The sequence below is a fragment of the Nicotiana tomentosiformis genome, chromosome 11 (genome assembly GCF_000390325.3).
Source record: "Nicotiana tomentosiformis chromosome 11, ASM39032v3, whole genome shotgun sequence".
Lineage (NCBI taxonomy): Eukaryota > Viridiplantae > Streptophyta > Magnoliopsida > Solanales > Solanaceae > Nicotiana > Nicotiana tomentosiformis.
This window is the reverse complement of record NC_090822.1, coordinates 60,132,283-60,150,624: the sequence shown is the minus strand read 5'-3', so window position 1 is coordinate 60,150,624 and position 18,342 is coordinate 60,132,283. Positions and strand designations below refer to the sequence as shown.

At 38.2% G+C, this 18,342-nt stretch overlaps 4 protein-coding genes across 4 annotated transcripts; 1 reads left to right on the top strand and 3 right to left on the bottom strand.

Annotated features, from left to right (window-relative positions):
* Positions 1-1,541: 1,541 nt before the first annotated feature.
* Positions 1,542-10,723, top strand: LOC104087991 (protein DETOXIFICATION 33). Its single transcript, XM_009592591.4, has 9 exons — positions 1,542-2,137; positions 7,946-8,141; positions 8,218-8,563; positions 8,639-8,725; positions 9,200-9,256; positions 9,406-9,644; positions 9,796-9,914; positions 10,035-10,121; positions 10,388-10,723. Exons 1-9 carry the CDS (start codon positions 1,853-1,855, stop codon positions 10,442-10,444), a joined length of 1,473 nt encoding a protein of 490 aa, XP_009590886.1. The 5' UTR covers positions 1,542-1,852; the 3' UTR covers positions 10,445-10,723.
* Positions 10,724-14,435: 3,712 nt separating this feature from the next.
* LOC138901532 (uncharacterized) lies at positions 14,436-14,747 on the bottom strand. Its single transcript, XM_070189304.1, has one exon. The coding sequence runs from the start codon at positions 14,745-14,747 to the stop codon at positions 14,436-14,438; it is 312 nt and encodes a 103-aa protein (XP_070045405.1).
* Positions 14,748-14,814: 67 nt separating this feature from the next.
* On the bottom strand, positions 14,815-15,720 carry LOC138901531 (uncharacterized). Its single transcript, XM_070189303.1, has 2 exons — positions 15,119-15,720; positions 14,815-15,070 (listed from the first exon to the last, which is right to left on the bottom strand). Exons 1-2 carry the CDS (start codon positions 15,718-15,720, stop codon positions 14,815-14,817), a joined length of 858 nt encoding a protein of 285 aa, XP_070045404.1.
* Positions 15,721-15,747: 27 nt separating this feature from the next.
* Positions 15,748-17,337, bottom strand: LOC138901530 (uncharacterized). The gene is made up of 2 exons (XM_070189302.1): positions 16,392-17,337; positions 15,748-15,986 (listed from the first exon to the last, which is right to left on the bottom strand). Exons 1-2 carry the CDS (start codon positions 17,335-17,337, stop codon positions 15,748-15,750), a joined length of 1,185 nt encoding a protein of 394 aa, XP_070045403.1.
* Positions 17,338-18,342: the final 1,005 nt, after the last annotated feature.

Sequence of the window (18,342 nt, the reverse complement as noted above, 5' to 3'; positions counted from 1 at the left end):
GTTGAGGTGTACGTTGTTGGGGTGTAGTTATAGTTCCATTGCTCGAGGGCGAGCAAGAGTTTAAGTGTGGGGTGTTGATATTCGGCTTAAAGTATGTATATTTATATGCATATTTTCTCACATTTTACTCATGTTCGTAGATTTCGGATGTGTATTATAATAATATGTGCTAATTCGTGGTATTTTTATGTGTAGGAGTCATCCGGGAGTAATGTGGGATGAAGGTGTATGATTCGAAGCAAAAAGGGAACAAAGTGAAAAATTGGGACAATGTAGCGCCCAAGCTAGCGTGGGGCACTACCTGTTGTGCAATATCCAGAAGCACCGAAATTCCCAGCACCGGGGATAGCGCCCCACGCTATCCTGGGAGCTGGGTGGTGGGAAGTTGTCCTACTTCGCCCGAAACAAGGTTATTTTGACCCAAGATGCCCCAACTCGTATTAAAGCAAGTCTAAACCTATTTTGGAGGGGAATACGACATTTTGAGAGAAAAACACAAGTACGGAACACTCGTGAGCACATAATTCATCAATTCTTCCATCCTTCATCTAGTATTCATACCTTTTAAGTTTAAAAATAATATTTTAATTATTGTCATGAACATGAGTAATTAAGAAACTCGTTATTCTGGGGTTATGGGTCGTGTTTGACTATTGTAATTTGACAGTTGATTGTGTTGCAGGATTCTATCATATTTATTTGTTTATTCAATCTTGCACTTAATTATTCTATTGCGTAGCTAATAATAGAGTACTATCTACAAATTTATAGTTGAACTCGAAAGTGGGAACTATAAATTGCATATAAGATTGAGTAGAGTAAGTTCTTGAATCTGGGCATCAGAGAATAGATTCGTGATTAGGATAGACATATTCTAGTTGCCTTACTTGGTTATTTTTGCAGGAAATATACATGCGTTCTTGTCAAATTTGATTCTATAGACAAATAGTCTTAGGTTTTCTTGAATAAGCGAGCGAAGCGTCGAAAGAACTTCGCGAGCATAATAAACCATGTTAATCAATAGATTAGATAAGTCAAGTGATTACATCAACCGGAAGAACACAATAGGAGAGACGTTAATCCCATAACCCTGCAATATCCCCATCTCATTGAATTCTTTCTAAGTGTTTGTTTGCTCTACTTGCGATCTTATTTTCTTGCTTACTTATTAGTTCGTAGTAATTTAGTTATAAAAATCACAATCGTCGTCTTCACGATCACTTGAGCAATAAATTTATAAATAGTTTAGATTGGACAATAGTTGATCATAAATCCTCGTGGAAATAATACTTTTTCATCACTTTATTACTTATCGACCGCGTATACTTGCATATTTGTTTAGGCCCAACATTTATAAATTGGATAATATTAATGATGTAGCAGTTTTGTTCTAAAAAAACAAACTTAAGGAGTAGTTTTTACTAGACTTAATAGTATGTATCTTTGGCCTCCTAGTTAGAAAAGACCCCTAGTCCCTACAATCGCAGCCTCTAAAGGCGTAGACAAAATCATATCTGTCACGCAAGTTTGAACCTAACAAAAGTACTAATTTGACCAATCGCGGTAATTCTGTCCACAGAAAGAAAAACAAAACTAAGTCTCCCTTCAATAATTTGCCTAATCCACTGATCTTCTTCTCCTGGCTTAGCGCTTAGCATCGGGCAGAGGCAAATATTTTATGGAGTTAGGGGTGCGTTCAAAAACAGAAGACAGATTTTCAACGCATACCATAGTTATACTTGTGAAAAACAAGTTTTGAACCCACATTTTTCAATAAACTCGGAGTCTTGAACCTTAAATTTAAATCTTGGAACATCTCCGCGTGCAGGCATATAAGTGATTGTTTATAGTCATGAGTCGCAACACAGAGCCCCTTCTTGATAATGATCAGCTGGACGGAGAAGAAAAGCAGGCGGTGAGTAGACGTGGCAATAACGACGACGTTGGATTTGTTAAGGAATTTGGTTGGGAGTCGAAGAGGCTATGGGAGCTGGCTGGTCCTGCCATTTTCACTACCGTATGTCAGTATTCACTTGGTGCACTCACTCAGACTTTTGCCGGTCAAATTGGGGAGCTTGAACTGGCTGCTGTCTCTATTGAAAACTCTGTTATTACCGGCCTTGCTTTTGGTGTCATGGTAATTAAGTTATCACTTTCATATATATTTTCTCCGGAGCTCGGAATCAAGATTTCCTTAAAAGGAGTCAAAATATAAAAAATAAAATATATGAAGTCAAGAAGACTCAACGTAGTGTAGTTATACATACAAAACATGTTTACTCAATAATATAATTTTTTGGCAAAAGATTATCAATTCAGAGCTACTCTTCTAGAGTTAAATTTACTTATAAGAAGTTTTTATATTTTCACAAGTATTGCCTTAAAATATTATTTCAGATAGTATATTTTTTTTGTAAAAAGCATGATTTGACTATCTTCAAATTATGATAAGCAATGTGTTAAAGTAGGTAAAACTACAATAATAATGTAAAAAGAACTTTCACTTACAAGGTCAATCTATTCAACTTAAATTCCTCCTGCATTTCCAACTTTGTATGTAGTGAATATTGATTTTTCCTGATCTCAAATACATGGAATGAGATATGGCTCAATAAAACTGAGTAGTTAGAGATGATTCATATATAGTCGATCTTAATTAGTCTCAGATGGCGACATGGTTGATTGATCAATTAACTCATCTGGAATACATAAGTATACTATTGCTGCATAATAGTTACACCCAAACTTTAATGTCTGATTGCTTTAATATAATATTAAATTATGTGAATCATCTTTCTTAAAAGTTTAAATAGTTAGAGTGATAACTTTACTTAATTCATTTTAAATGTGCAAAATACGATCACTTTCTACTATCTTCTTTTATTTTGGCCTGAAGCTAATAAGAATAGCAGCTGTGTATCAAAATATGAATTTAACTACTCTACTTTTTTGTTAGTTCCGTTCTGATAAAATTAAATTAATCAAATGCATGACATGTGTTTCACTTTATAATGACTAATTAATATATATTCTTACCTCATCAAATTACTTACCATGAAAAATTGATATTATTTATTGTAGAAAGCGGTGTAGGTATGTTTTTACCGTATATCCAAGTCTAAATTCTTAACATCAAAGTCAATTTCCCTGCCTCCTTGGTTTTAGCTTCACTGTGTGTCATGTATATTCGATTTACTCGACATTAAAGTGTTTCAATTTCTCAATTATTATATCCTGGACGGTTGTGATCTTAAAGTTTTTAAGATTTTAACGTTTATTTTGCATTTTCTTGTCACAATGCTCATATTAATTTGAGACTTATAACTTAAATACTCCTAGATATTCTATCCATCTATTTAACCGTAAAAAGAATTAGAATTTAATGCTAAAGATGCTGAGAAAGGTCATACAGTGATTAATTTAAGCTAACAAACAGAGTTGCAACTCGAATTAATTACCAGGGTAGTTGGCAAAGTGACCCACTTTCAAACTTGAATGGGCTAAGTGACCTTCAAGTTTTAATTATTGTAAGATTGACCTTCATGCTTAACTAGTGCTTAAGTGAGATTATAAAGTGAAGGGAAAAAGTTCAGTCTTTATCCCTAAAGTTTTACTTATTACACTTTGGTCCCAACCTATATAATTCTAATATTTTCAGATTTAAAAAAAAAATCCCATCCCTTCCCGTCGTTTCTGCCATCCCAACCCCCATTTCCCACGGCTGATTCCTCCATTGCAGCTTGTTTTTCTTGCATTCAACACACAGAGGTCGTCTCGCTTCTTACCCATTCCTTTCAAAGCTTCATTCTTTTGATTTATCATTTACGGAGTAGAAATCAAAAAATTGGGGGGTTTTCTGATCTGTCGAATTTGGAGATGAAATTGGCAGTACACTGGATTTATAATTCATTCTAGGTGGTATATTGTGTAACTCTTTCATCTGGTAAGTGTTTTCATCTCATCTTCTTCGTCATTGTTAATCTGAGTTTCTGCAAATTTTATATGCATAGTGCTCGACCACTAGTGTACAATAGACCAATGGTTCACAATAAACTTATGAAAGATTATATATTAGTATGCGGTCTATATTCTGGTGAATGGGTTGAGTGGCCAAATAGTTGGAATTGTAATTCGCATACAAAGGTTACAGTACCTATTTGAATACCCAGCAATTGTACATTTGACAAATTTATTGATGTCATCATTTGTCTATAAGGCATTTGAATATTACATATATGCTTAACTCTATGCCGAAGAGGGACAAGATTCCTCTTCCTTCATTAAGAATGACAATGATTTGCAATCGTACCTCCTTGATGTTACAATTGATGGTATGAGACCTTGTTTGAAGATATTTGTGGCTGAAAATGAGTTTGAAGAAGGGGCTGAAGTTTCTGTTGAAAGATCTCATCAAGGTTCAAACGCCGCAGCTACACCACCACCAACAACAACACAGCCACAAATTTTAGAAGTAGAGAAGGAAAGAATTATGAAAGATGGCTTCGATGGATTTAGTCATGACTTGCATTATTTTGGTGACAATGAAATGAACTCGTACGGTCCGGAAGATGCAAATGGAGCGGAAGAGCTCCCAGATATTGTCAGTTGGGCAGCTGGAGATGAAGGCTTGGTGGACTCGTTAGCTACACAATACAACCACCCTGATGGTACAGGTCTTTTCCTTGGAAAATATTTCGACAACAAATTAGATCTAATGAAATAGTTGGAGGTTACTTCTGTGAAAATGCATTTTTCGTATGAAGAAGAATAGCAGTAAACTAACTTCGGTGACATGCCCAGATGTAAGTTGCCCGTGGAAGTTATGCGCTTTAAAGTACGAGAATTCTTATAGATTTTTTTTATTACCAAGTACCATGGCGAGCACACATGCGAGTTATAACACATATCAAGTCGTCATCCTAACGCGTCGTCGAAGACTTTGGGTGCATATTACAAGAAAGGGTATGTTAATGGCAAAGGCCCATCCTCGTCGGATCTGAAGGATGCTATTTTTGCAGATTTTAACCAAAATCTTACTTATTGTCAAGAGTCGAGAAATGAGTCAAGAGTCGAGTGCATCCTTTGGGTCGAGAAAGTATTGTCACTTCGGCATGGCTGCCAGTCAATTCACAGCTACAACTCCGGTGAATGCTGGTAGGCGATTCTCAAAATGTTCCAAACCTAAGGTAAGATAAATTTCACAGATTCGCCTCTTTTTAATTTTAGGGATTCAATTTTACTGATAAATTATTTTTCTATTTCATTTGATAGGGTAAAAGATGTTAATTTTGGGAATGGAATGATGATATGCTAGACCCAAGGATTGCTGACCTTATCAGTAGTTTGAAGTGTGAAAAAGACGCTCTTAAGCATGAAATTATTCTGCAGATGAAGGTGGCTGAACTTGAAAATATAATATCAATGGATGATCATGAGGAAGATGATGATGATGGAGGGATTGAACTGGAGGGAGGGCATATTCTTGTAAGTGATTATGTTGGAGGGATAGTTAAGATGAATGAAATGAGGCGGAACAAGTGGGTTATACTATTGTGCGTCATTGTCGGATTCGTAGCAGCATGGATGATGAAGTGAGAAGGAATATTGGTTTGTTGTTAGTAGGAATAGTTTAATTACTGTAAGTTTATTTTGTTGGAAGTCTTTTGGATCATGTGATGTTGTACTAATGTAATGTTATATTTGATGAAGTTATTAGATGCGACTTTGAATCTATTATGCAACCAAGTAGTAAGTTTATTGATAGACTCAGTGTCTATTACGCAACCAAGTAGCTAATTTTTTACTAGAGACATTGTCTATTACGCACCCTCTAGCTACATGTTGTAATACAAAAAGGAAACGCTAAAGAAACAAAACTTACAACATCAATAGTTAATCGGCAAAAAGGTAGTTTCATTACATAGAGGTAGATGCAAATATCACATATTACTACAAGTTCACCCTAAATGAATTTGTCCCATGAACAACACAAATATAAATTATAAGAAGGGTTCATCCCTCCCCCGAAGATATCTACTGTAAATTTTTCCCTAAACAACTCATTCGCTTGTCATTAAGCTGCACCAGCGGCGTATCAGTTAGGAGGAAGTCAATGACCTTCATTGCATATGCTCCACTACTTTCACTACAATAATCAAAGACACAATTAGTTATTAAAGAAACCAGAAGAATGAGTAAAATATAATGGATGACACATTTAATTTACCTTTGCTGAATGGATGACACATCCATAATACGCTCCCGGGACCATTTCTTCGTAAGCACATCTTGGCCTAAGTCTGTAAACTAGCCAGTTTTCATCAAAATCCTAGGCATCATGAGAGCGAGGGGCAAGTTCTTCTAGTTTACCATCATCATACAAACTGACATTGCTATCGTAAATTCAAATCAAACCCTCTGCCAAGTGAAAAACAACAAGCACAAAATACTTGTTATCAATTTGCCACACACAGTACAACACCTTAGCCTTGCACCACTCCACATCCCCAGGTTTTGGCATACTTCTTTTGAGGATATAACATTAGGAGTGTAAGGCACAAGTCTTGGCAAGCATCATCTGTCTCACAAAAGTCCAAATCCTTTCTCTCTTTACTGGCAGCCTCCTTGTTCTTATCATATGCAGTTTACATGTTGTTGCATAATGCAACATCCATAACAACATGACTAAATTGTAAAATACAGAGCACAGAGCTAGTCCAAGAAGCAAATATAACCACCCACGTCATATAAGATATGGTTATACACAACCCAATCGATCTTGAACATGCACATGAACGAATCTCTCTACAAAATCCCAAATCACAAATGTAAGAAACGAAAAAAAAGAGAATTTAGAATTTACCAAAATTGACACGGTCTGAGCAACAACACAGTGCTTGTTGGGTCTATAGAGACGATTGCACTCAAAATCGAAACTTGATTCTTGTCCCTTCCTGCCAGAAACCATCGTGGTCGAGGGGTTGAGTGAGAGAGAGAAGAGAGAGTAGAGAGATGAAAGAGAAAATGGCGGAAAAATTAGAAAGAAAGCTTGTTTTTCAAATCTTATAGGTGACTCACAAGTTTTGGAAATATTAAAAAGGCCCCAACCACCTTAACCCGCTCATTTAGCCATTTTTTAATCCAAAAGAAATTGAGAAAGAAAATAGGAGGTTAATTGACCAATTTAAGTTTTTTGGAGGTCTTCTTGACAATTCCTCTCTAGTTACCACGTGCAAAACAGCAATTTGAAAAAATGGATGAGTTTCGAATGATTTGCATAAGAATGGATAATTTTTATCCCATATATCTCAATCAGGTATTTTAAAACCTTAAATTCTTATCAAGACATTAACGGGAAAACTATCTAATATATCACACGTATATTGCTTGCTGCAAGTTCCAGTTAAGATTAAAGACACTATTTAAATTGCACACGTTTTTGCATTGCACCCTCTTGGGGTAAAGCAATTTTAAGATTTCTTGCTTTTGTAGAAAAGACACTATTTAATTAGTTCCAATATTTTTGTGTGTTTAAACATCTATACAATGATTATGTAAAAGAATTTTTTATACTATAAAATGTAACTATATATTGGACCCAGGATTCGGCGGTCGCGGGGCACCATGACATTCAATATAAATTTATCACTGCTCATAAAGATTGGTACGGAGGTATTTGTTAATATTTGACTATTTGTTGAAGACATTTACAAGTATACATGGAGTTTTTGCTGAAGTTTCCGGGTGCCGGTGATCTCTCAACCCATAATCTGCGTCTGCCTCTGTATATATACAAACCATCTATAAAGAGAGAAAACAATAACCTGAAAAATAAGACATATTATCTACTACAACATATTACAATACACTAATAGCATAAAACCTTATAGATTTTCAGAGTTCAATTTATTTCTTTTCTTTGTGAGTGCTAATAAAAAATTGGCAGCTGGGGATGGGAAGTGCATTGGAGACATTATGCGGGCAAGCATTTGGTGCAGGACATCTGAGGATGCTGGGAATATACATGCAAAGATCTTGGGTTATTTTGCTCACCACGGCTTGTATTTTGGTTCCCGTTTATGTCTTTTCTCCTCCAATTCTCCTTTTGGCTGGTCAAACCACTCGCATCTCAAATGCTGCTGGTCAGTTCCATCCAACAAAGCTGGCAGCAGGATGCAATTTATAGATCCAACAATTAACTTATCCTAGTGCATGCAGGAAAATTTGCTTTGTGGATGATACCACAGTTGTTTGCTTATGCAATGAACTTTCCAATTCAGAAATTCTTACAAGCTCAGAGGAAAGTGTTAGTGATGGCATGGATATCTGCTGGTGTTCTTGTGCTACATGTCCTTTTTAGCTGGTTATTCATACTGAAACTTAAATGGGGATTAATTGGAGCAGCTGTCACTCTGAATATCTCGTGGTGGCTCATTGTAATTCTACAGCTTCTCTATATCTTTGTCACCAAATCTGATGGAGCTTGGACTGGTTTCTCATCCTTGGCATTTCAAGACTTGTTTGGATTTGTCAAGCTATCTTTGGCCTCTGCTGTCATGTTATGGTATGGTAACTCTCCCACAAGTGAATAAATAAAATTTCGTCTAAAACAATTGTTTATGGACTTTACTAATTGCAGCTTGGAGTTCTGGTATTTGATGATACTGATCATAATCACAGGTCTTCTGCCTAACCCTTTGGTGCCAGTTGATGCTATGTCTATATGGTATCATCTTCTCCTCCTCTTTTTCTTTTTAAATATAAAAAAATGTATGTCCAAGCAAAACTCTTAATTCATCCTTTGAATCTGCGAGCTGTCTTTACTTTTCAGTTATTCACTACTAACGTTTAATATTGCTTTTCAGTTATTCACTACTTGACGTTTAATAAGGATACAGGCTATTAATTTAGATAGAGAAGCCAAATATGGAGCAACAATTGAAAAGCAATGCCTTGATGTCAGGAATCTTGGGTCTTTCCAGTCTTTCTGTTCAATCTATGGCCTTCAAACATAAAGTTGTAAACATAAATTAGTGCATTTGAGCTGATTTAGACTGAAGAGGATTAACTAAAATCTTCCATATTTTGAAAAACGAGTCATTAAATTTATTTTGTTGATGGAGAATATCTTTGTTATGTTTCTACACATCATATTGGAGGATACACATCTGCTAACACAAGTCTCTAATTCTTTTTTCAGCATGAACATTAATGGATGGCAGGCCATGATTTCTTTAGGATTTAATGCTGCCATCAGGTAATAAACACTCTGTTCCAAAGCAGAACAACATCGCACTAGCTAATCTATTAGATACTGCACATGTAGTGTTTGTAGTAGTATAAGGTAGAAGAGAGAAATGGGAGAGTTTGAGAAGTATTAACTCAATGATTAAATCTTGATTGTAGTGTGAGAATATCAAATGAACTTGGAGCTGGTAATGCACGACTTGCAAAATTTTCAGTGATTGTAGTCTCCTTAACATCAACTGTCATAGGAGTAGCTTGCATGATTGTCGTGCTAGCAACAAGAGAATATTTTCCCTACCTTTTCACTAACAGTGAAGCAGTTGCCAATGAGACAAAGAAACTGGCAATGTTGCTTGCCTGGACAGTTCTATTAAACAGCCTTCAGCCTGTCTTATCCGGTAACCATGTTAAATAAATAACTTTCAATTTCCCATGTTTATCATGACTACATTACCGATCTTTGTCAGTTATAAGGGCTATTCTATTCTTTCTGATAAAGAGTTAAATCTCATTTCCCTTAATTTCTTGTTTTTGTTTTGAAAATTAAAGGTGTTGCTGTTGGAGCTGGATGGCAGGCACTTGTGGCATATATTAACATTGCCTGTTACTATATTGTTGGTTTGCCGGCTGGTGTACTTTTGGGCTTCAAATTTGATTTTGGAGCTATGGTGAACTTCTAAAATATATATCCCGAATTCAACTTCAAGCAGTCAGACATACATAACTGTACGTTGATAGTAGTGAAAACTGTATTATCCAACTAATACAATGTTGTTTTATTCTTCCAGGGAATCTGGGGTGGGATGATTGGAGGCATTTGTTTGCAGACCATTATCTTAATAGCTATTACAGCAATGACAAACTGGGAGAAAGAGGTCAGTGTTGTCTCTCTTTTACATGTTATGTGGAGTAGTATTATTTATTCCTACCCTTCAAACAGCACAGGAGCTAGGAATTCAAAAATATTGCAACAACATACAGATCGTATAGTAAACATAAAGCACAATTTATGTATGTAAAGAAAATTTCGTTTTTATCCTATTTGTCGGGCCATATAGCTCTGCCTTTGCTTCAACAATGCTTCAGTCCATTAGGATATATATTTAACATGAACTGACGCATTAGTCTTATAATTTTGCAGGCAAGTCTAGCTGCAAGTCGTGTAAAGCAATGGGGAGGAGCAGCTGCAACTGACTAATATGATCGCGCAGCTATATTGTTTTTGTAGCAGCCATTTTTATCATTTCTTAATTATGAAATCAGAGATGGGTTCTGGTTCGACAAGTAATAAAAAGTATTATTGCTTGTTGACTACAACCTCATCATACCCTCTCTTGTCCCGTCGTTTTAACAATCCATCTCTACCAAATTCAGAACTTAACGACGGAAGCTCTTCAGTTGCAAGGCTATTTTGAGCCGCATGAATATGAACTACTTGAAAGTTTTCTATGATAATTTCGACCCGCTTTCGTTCTAATAGTATAAGAATTAATGCCTAAATTACTGAGAGCGACAATCTTGTACTGTTTAACTAATATATTAGGTAATAGATCAATTATAGATAGCGAATTTTATGCTAAAATTGGATTTACTTACCTCTACATAAAATGTGACATCCCTATACATGAAAATTGGACATCGCTGGACTTGATAAGGATGACTTGACATTCTCATCAAAGCTGGTAAGATATGACGGAAGGATTTTCCAAGAGTTACATTATTTTCCTTCTCTTCTTTCTCTAATTGATCTATCTACGGCATATGTGACGAGAATTTAAGAGTCAACCTGTAATGTGGCGAGGATATCACCAGCGAATTCAAAACTTGGCCTTTTGTACTCACCAACTCATATCTCATGAACTTAGACTCTATAATCATTAATCCAATGCTATAATCAATAAGAGGATACAAACATTACCTTTTGACGTTCAATCCTCTTGAATTCGAATTCTAGGGTTTCTTCTCTCAACAATGATGTCTCGATCGAATATATGATCTGAATGATTTCCTCATGTTAATAAGATGTTGGAGAATTGAAATTAACTTAGAATCACCATTAGAACTCACCTTGGATGGTGGAGGGACCTTTGAGCAGTTAGGTTCTTAAGAGCTTCCCTTTCTAGAGCAAATTTTGTGCTTTGGGGTGTGGGGGGGACGAGGTAAGGATTATAAAACGACTTCCCGGGTGCGTTCCCGCGCACCTGAACACGCAGCAGGGCAGTAAAACTGCCACAAGTGTGCGGCTACGCACGGGACCATTAACTGTCCAGTAAAACGCACATAACTTTTTGCTCAGAAATCCGTTCGGGTTGCACAATATATCGTTGGAAAGCTATTTCAAAGAGGTACAACTTTTATATTTTCCCAAATTCTCGACAGATTTTCACGAAATCCTGATATAAGTCAGACCTTCCATAAACTTAGTCGATTTTATCGAATCTTATGCACCACACTCTCTGTCTTGATTCCAAAACAACTATTTCCACCCATACTCATCCTGATGGGACTTCACATGTCTAAAATATCACAACCGCCTGCTACTGAAAACTTGAATGTCATACCATGACACATGAAGTACTGGGTATACAACCGCTAATTCTGGTGGCAACTCCAACTCATAAGCTATTTGTCCGATCTTTCGCAGGATTCTATATGGCCCAATATAGCGGGGACTAAGATTTTCCTTCTTCCCAAATCTCATAACGCCTTTCATAAGCGAAACTTTCAGAAACACCTAATCATTAACTTGGAACTCTAAGTCTTTACGCCGCATGTCTGAATAGGACTTTTGGCGACTCTGAGTCGTCTTCAAACGCTCTTGAATCAACTTGACTTTCTCCACAGCCTGATAGACTAAATTTGGTCCCAACAACCCTGCTTCGCCAACTTCGAACCAACCAATTGGCGACCTACACCTTTGCCCACACAGAGTCTCGCATGGTGCCATCTTGATACTAGAATGGTGGCTGTTATTATAAGCAAACTCAATGAGTGGTATGTGATCATCCCAATTGGATCACCCTTTCAAAATGAATGATATAATCTTGTTATAAAGTCTATATTTACCATCTCCACTCATGAATATGTGTAAATTGTGGTAAAACACTGGCTTTCTGGTGTTCAACTTTCAATTGCTGAAAATTCGGGCACTTGGCGACAAAGTGTGCGACGTTCCTTTTCATGTTGTTCCACCAATAAAGCTCCTTGAGCATGGTACATCTTTTGGGAACCTAGATGGATAGAATACCTGAAATTATAGACTTCTAATATGATCCTCCTTCTCTAAGTCCATCTATGTCTGGAACACACAATCTGTCTTGGTACCTCAAAGTACCATCATCTACCCCTCGTACAAAAGCCACTATCTTATGCTTGTGAATCATCTCTTTCACCTGCAACAAGTAGGGATCATCAAACCGTTTCTCCTTCACTTCGGCTACTAAGGAGGAGCAAGTCTTGTTCTGGACAACAACTCCACCATCTTCGGAGTTCGAAAGTCGAACTCCTAGCTTGGCTAAGCGGTGAAATTTCACTATAGTTCTCTTGTCTGTCTCAATCATGAGCTATACTTCCCATATTTGATTATCTTTTCAAGGTACTTCCTGAAAATATTTACAGCATTATTGTGACCTAAGTCTTTGACCAATACTCCGAAGATTAGAGTCTCGTCCAATGGCACTACCCTCGTGATACATAAATGGGCATGATTTTATAGTTTTTATATCCCATGCTAACTATGCGGGTTTCAAATCTCCAACTGGACTTACTGACGATTTTCACATCTCCCCCTTAGACCAAGGGTTAAGGTCTTATACTTGCGGATCCTTCTCTTTTATTGGGATCCGAACAACTTTCCTTATCTTCTGCAATTCTTTGCACTTTATATCAATGACAACTCATCTTCTGACTTACTTCTAATCAATCTTTCTTACTAGGAAAAACTAAATTACTTACATAAACGGAAAGCTAATGTATTCACAAGTTATGCTTAGATTAGGCATAAACACTGCTTTATTTGTTTTTCCCTTTCTTCTTGCATTTCATTGTTTAGTAGATGTTCTCATCGGCAATAAAGCTTCTTTCATTTCACTTTATATTGCGCGTTCTTATTAATGTTCCCTTTTCTTCTTGCCTTTTTTTAATGTTCTTCAACGATTAAGACTTGGTAGTTTATCCACGTATTCTAAAGAAAACCCTCACTTTTCTTTTTTATTAAGGTGACTGAACTTAGAGTAAAACTCTAAGTTGCTTGCGTAACTCGGTGAAGAGGATCAAGTCATTACGTAGTTCATAACAACTGAGATTTTTTTTATATACTTTATGGATTTTAAAACTTGGCGGACTTGAAGACGGTAACTTTAAAACCTAGCCGGCTTGAACACTTCAAATTGATGATGTAACAAACTTGGAAAAATCAACTTGACTTAGAATCAAAGACTTCAACTTGAATATTTAGCCTCTTATTAAAGAAACAACAATCATTCTAGTAAAGACCTCAATTTGACATGGAGGGCTTGCCCTCATTGAGCCATCAAGATAAGATAGAGAGTTGAACGAAAGAATACAGATACACCTAATTTTCAAGTGTCAATCAAGTGAATTATATTTCATCATACCTCATTTGAATGCCTTGGGTAATATGTATTTTTGAACTAATATGACTGAACTTAGAATTAAATTCTAAGTTGTCTATGTACCTCGGTGAAGAGGATCAAGTCATTCTGTAGTTCGAAATGGGTGAGTTTTTTTGTTTTTTTTTGTTTTGAAATGCCCTACCTTTTGCCTAGGCCGCCTCTTTTGAGGTTTTCAACCCAGCAAACTTTTTATTTTGTGGGCTGTGCACAGTTTATACTCTTGTGGTCCAAGAGTAACATGCAATTTATGCTCGTGCATTAAGGAGCATATTTGTTTTCTTCAAGGATAGTATCTCTTCAAGAATTTTCCATTGTTGGAGCCAATCCGCAAACCTTCTGAGTCAACTATCTTGTAAGCGCCACTTGAGTATACCTCTTGTACAACATATGGTCCATCCTACTTAGCAGAGAATTTTCCCCCAGATCGATGAGAGGTAATAATAGACCTTTTGACCACAAGAACTTGGTCACCCACTTGGAAAGATCTAAGGCGCACCTTTTTGTTAAAAGATCGAGACACACGAGCTTGATAACATTCAAGTCTTTGTTGAGCTTCTAGCCTCTTTTCATCAAGAGCTTCCAATTCTTCAGGCGTAACCGAGCATTTTCTTTATCAGTGAGTCCTTCTTGAATGGCAAGCCGCAACGACAGGATTTGAAGCTCAAGTGGAAGGACTGCTTCAACTCCATAAACAAGTGAATAAGGAGTCGCTTGCGTTGGTGTGCGATATGTGGTCCTGTATGCCCAAAGAGCTTCTTCCATTCTCTCATGCCAATCTCTCTTAGACATAGAGACAGCCTTTTTCAACAAGTTGTAGAGCATCTTGTTAAATGCTTCAGCAAGTCCATTGGCAGCAGCATAATACATGGAGGAATTGCGTTACTTGAAGCCAAAAAGATCACATATTTTATTCATCAACTTGTTATCAAATGGCTTACCATTGTCCGTCAATATTAACTCGGATGAAGTTAGCCACATTTCCCTTCTTTACTTCCTTAAGAGAAACAGCTTTAGCACACTTCGAGAAGTAATCAGTCGCGGCCAAAATGTATAGATTTCCACCATAAGACTTTGGCAATGGACCAACAGCATCCAAACCCCAAGCATCAAATGGCCAAGAAGCAATGGTTGGGTGTAATACTTCAGGTGGTTGATGTGTGAAGTTAGCATGGAATTGGCAAGCGTTACATCTTCAAGCGTAATCTAAACAATCTTTCATGATGGTTGGCCAATAATACCCCATTCTTTTTATGTGGAAATGAAGTTTTGGCCCAGATTGATGCGCACCACATACTCTAGAGTGTGCTTCTTGCAGGGCTTGAAGGGATTCATCATTCCCCAAACAACGTAAGAGCACTCCATCAAATGATCGTCTATAGAGTGTATTCTTGTAATAAAGAAAACGAGGGGCTCTCCTTCGGATTTCTGTCTTCCTTCGGGGATTTTCTGGCAATATCCCATAACAAAGATAATCGATTAATGGCTGTCGCCAATCTTCAATTTCAACCTCAAGAATAGAAGCAAGATGATCAACTTCGCTTTCTGCTTCCTCATAGTCATTTGGTGGAGGAACTACCCATCTTTGGCAGATAACGACTTGTGTTTGATCAGGCAAAGATAATGTAGAAGCTAAGGCAGCTAATGCATCAACTCTCTTATTTTCCTTTCTCGGCACGTGTTGAATAGTTACCTCTCCAAGCCAACTTACCAATCTTTGAGCATATTTGTGATATGGCACCAACTCTAGCTTCTTGACCTCATAGCTACCCAAAATCTGATTGATCACTAACTTGGAGTCTCCAAAAACTTGTAGTGGCAACTGTTTGATATCCACAGCCATTTCAAGCCCAAGTATGAGCGCTTGATATTAAGCAACATTATTGGAGCACCGTTGTGTCAGAGTGAAAGAATATGGCAAAACTTTTCCTTGAGAAGTGATAAACAATATTCCAGCACCAGCTCCTTCACGATGTGCAACGCCATCAAAATACATCTTCCAAGAAGGTTGAATTTCTATGACCATTGCATCTTCATCAGGCAATTTATCAAAGAACTCCCAATCATTTGGAATTGGATGGTCAACTAGGAAGTCTGCTAATGCTTGTCCTTTTACCGCATTAAGCTATCGATAGTCAATACACATACGTAGTGACCCATCTTTCTTTCTAACAAAAAGGACCGGTGTGCCCCAAGGTGACACACTTGGCCGGATAAAACCCTTTTCTAACAAATCTCTCAATTGTTCCTTTAGCTCCTTCAATTCTGTCGGTGCCATTCTGTAGGGTTGAATAGATATAGGATGCGTGTCTGCCATCACATCAATCCCAAAATCAATCTCCATGTCTGGGGGGATCCCAGGGAGTTCATCCAGAAAGACTCCCAGAAATTCATTCACAATAGGCACGGACTCAAGTGTAGGTGCCTCAGCATCGGTGTCCGTAACCCGGACCAAATGGTAAATACATCCCTTGTTGATCATCTTTATGGCCTTAAGGTAGGAAATAAACCTACCATTCAGAACTACATCATCACCCTTCCACTCAATAACTGGCTCGTTTGGAAATTGGAACCTAACAATCCTGGTTCGGCTATCAAGCTTGGCAAAACAAGAATAAAGCCAATCTATCCCCATTATCACATCACAATCGACCATTCTCAATTTAATAAGATTGGCCACGGTGTCCCGACCACTCAACGTGACAACACAATCCCTATAAACCCGTGCGGCCAAAATAGACTCACCAACCGAAGTAGATACAGAGAACGGCTCATGAAGTTGTTCTAGTTCTATCCCAGATTCCATAGCAACATAAGGAGTGACATATGACAAAGTGGAACCGGGATCAATAAGAGCATATACATCATGGGATTGGACAAACAATATACTTGTGACAACATCCGGAGAAGTCTCTGATTCCCGACGCCTCCGCATAGCATAAAATCTTCTAGGTCCTCCCGAATTCTGTGCACCATCCCTAGCTGCACCACACCATGTGGGTGCTGGGGTGCCTCGAGCTGGAGGTGTTGTGGATATAGTAGCTATAGAATTAGCTGGCTTTGCCACATCTCTGCCTATAATTCGGCGGGACGAGCGGCAATCTCTAAGAATGTGACCCCTCACACCACACCCAAAGCATACTGGTAGGTCCATGAAGCAGGACCCAAAGTGTATCCTCCCACACTTAGGGCATGAAAACCTCCACTGCTGAAACCTTCTGTCGGGCCGACCCTGCTGGTGGGGTCCCTTCTTGCCCTGACTGGGTCCAGATGACTGTACGCCCATCGAAGACTGTGCGAATGATTGGGATGGTCCTGATGACCCACCCCTGAATGCCGACCTACCACCAGCACCATCAGATGAACCACCAAAGTTGCCCGTGGACCGGGTCTTGCTGCTACTCTGATGCTCCATTCTATTCTTCAATTTGCGGGTCTCTGTGGCTTGAGCAAATGCCATCATCTTACCATAGTTCATATCGGAATTTAAGGCAGCTGTAGCGGCCTCATTAATAGCTAAGGGGCTAAGGCCCTAAACAAATCGGCGCACTCTAGCCTCCATAGTGGGCACCATGTGAATAGCATATTTGGACAGATGCGCAAACTCCATATGTTACTCCCACACATTCATACTACCCTGCTTCAGGCTGTCAAACTCAGCGGGAAGAGCTGGCTTAGTTTCGGTAGGCAAGAAATGATCCATAAAGGCATCCGTAAATTCACTCAACCTTGCCGGAGGGCTTCCCTCCTCATGGGATTCCTCCTACAACTCAAACCAAGAATTGGCCACCCCTTTCAGGCGGTAGGAGGCCAACTCTACTCCCTCCGTCTTTGTAGCATGCATAACTTGGAGAGTTTTGTGTATCTCATCAATGAAGTCCTGGGGGCTTTCCCCGGGATCAGAACCCGTAAAAATAGGAGGATCTAACTGAAGAAACTTGTTCACCCTAGAGCTAACAGAATCCCCTGAATGACTGGAAGAAGTAGGCCCAACACTCGATCTCTGGGTCTGAGAAGCCACTATCTGTGTCAACATTTGTATGGCTCCCCTAAGATCAACATCAGACACACCAGAATCGGAAGCTGGAGCTGGAGGTGGAACTGGAATATCAGTTGGAGGAACTGTTGCACCTTCAGTAGGTGTAGGGACAAGTGCGGTCTGATCAGCTGTGGTAGAATCAGGTAGCGTAGTAAATGGGGGAATATCCTCACCCCTTGGGTGATCACCCGCATCATCAAATATAGGATCAACTGCAACTTCTCGGGTGACATTGGCTCTTTGGCCAGTTCTTGCCTTCTTCTTAGGTGCCATGTACTGAAAATTAGAGCAACTAAGGAGTTAAAGGAGCAACAATTTTACAACCAGCTTTATCGCACGATCAAGAACATGAAAGAAGGGTATTATTCCTAAATGCCCATGTTGCATCCTAATTTTAGATGTGGTCGACAACACACCGATAATAAG